The sequence below is a fragment of the Trachymyrmex septentrionalis genome, unplaced genomic scaffold (assembly GCF_001594115.1).
Source record: "Trachymyrmex septentrionalis isolate Tsep2-gDNA-1 unplaced genomic scaffold, Tsep1.0 scaffold476, whole genome shotgun sequence".
Lineage (NCBI taxonomy): Eukaryota > Metazoa > Arthropoda > Insecta > Hymenoptera > Formicidae > Trachymyrmex > Trachymyrmex septentrionalis.
This window is the reverse complement of record NW_017305648.1, coordinates 399-1,453: the sequence shown is the minus strand read 5'-3', so window position 1 is coordinate 1,453 and position 1,055 is coordinate 399. Positions and strand designations below refer to the sequence as shown.

At 31.4% G+C, this 1,055-nt stretch overlaps 1 protein-coding gene across 1 annotated transcript in view; it reads left to right on the top strand.

Moving 5' to 3' along the window:
* Positions 1-332: 332 nt before the first annotated feature.
* Positions 333-1,055, top strand: part of LOC108751494 (AKT-interacting protein-like) — a gene marked incomplete at its 5' end in the record, with an annotated part of 885 nt that continues 162 nt past the window's right edge. The window contains 5 exon segments of the mRNA XM_018491727.1: positions 333-432; positions 495-680; positions 767-815; positions 818-937; positions 1,022-1,053. Coding sequence (XP_018347229.1) covers positions 333-432; positions 495-680; positions 767-815; positions 818-937; positions 1,022-1,053 — 487 coding nt within the window.

Below are 1,055 nucleotides of genomic sequence, written 5' to 3'. Positions count from 1 at the left end.
ACTTTGAACTAAAAAATACGCGATGACTTTTTACTCAACCTAATATTAATGTTTCGAAACAGGAATTAGTATTATACCATTTTATAATTTTCATGGAACAAATACCTTTTCTTTTTCCTTTTCTTGTTTGCATACTACGTTTCTTTCTATTGAAATGTTAGTATGTTTTTGGTGTAAACCTATTTTATAGGTCTTGCTCATTCCGATTACGACTTGTATAATGGTTCTGATGTAAATATATCTATACTATATCTTTTGCCTATTTCACTTTAATGTAGTTAAACTAGCGATTGTAAAAAGTTCTAATACTTTATCTTCACATTTTGTCACAGTATGGTTTGGTGTACAGTTCAGGCAAGGAATTTACAAAGGCGGAGTTTTTAGATTCACTATTACACTGCCTCCTAACTTTCCACTTGGAGATTGTCCTAATAAGAATACTGACTCGCAGATAATCAACTTTACATATAGTTTTTTTCATTCAAATGTGTTTTAGGAAGTTGTGAAACTCAAATATTTCATCCATTAATAAATCCAGAAAATGGAGAATTGTGCACATCATGGGACTTCTCTGAATGGAGAAGAAATAACAGAATTTGGCAATTATTACAGTATATCACTAAGATATTCACTAAACTAGACGCGAAAATGACTTCAGTAAACGAGGAGGCGTCTAGTTTGTAAGTATATTTGTCCTTAAAGGAAACGTGAAAATAATGTATCATTCAGGATACCTACATGTTTGAATTATTCGGTGATATTGCAGACATAAAAATAATTTTGAAGCTTTTCGAGATCATGTGAAAGAGTGCGCAGAAAGGAAAGCGTAAATCAAATATTTAACTCACCTATCATGTATGATCCACATTATATTACATTTAATCCATATGTGAAAGAAGTACACGACCCCATTAAACAAGAGATTTACGAACCAAAAGTAAATAAGTATTTGGGTATATCACTTTCATTGCGATAAAACACATTAAGTTTACATATTTGATCAATTTATCGCACTTTGCAGGACGAAGAAGAAAATAAACCACTGGGTTTGTCGT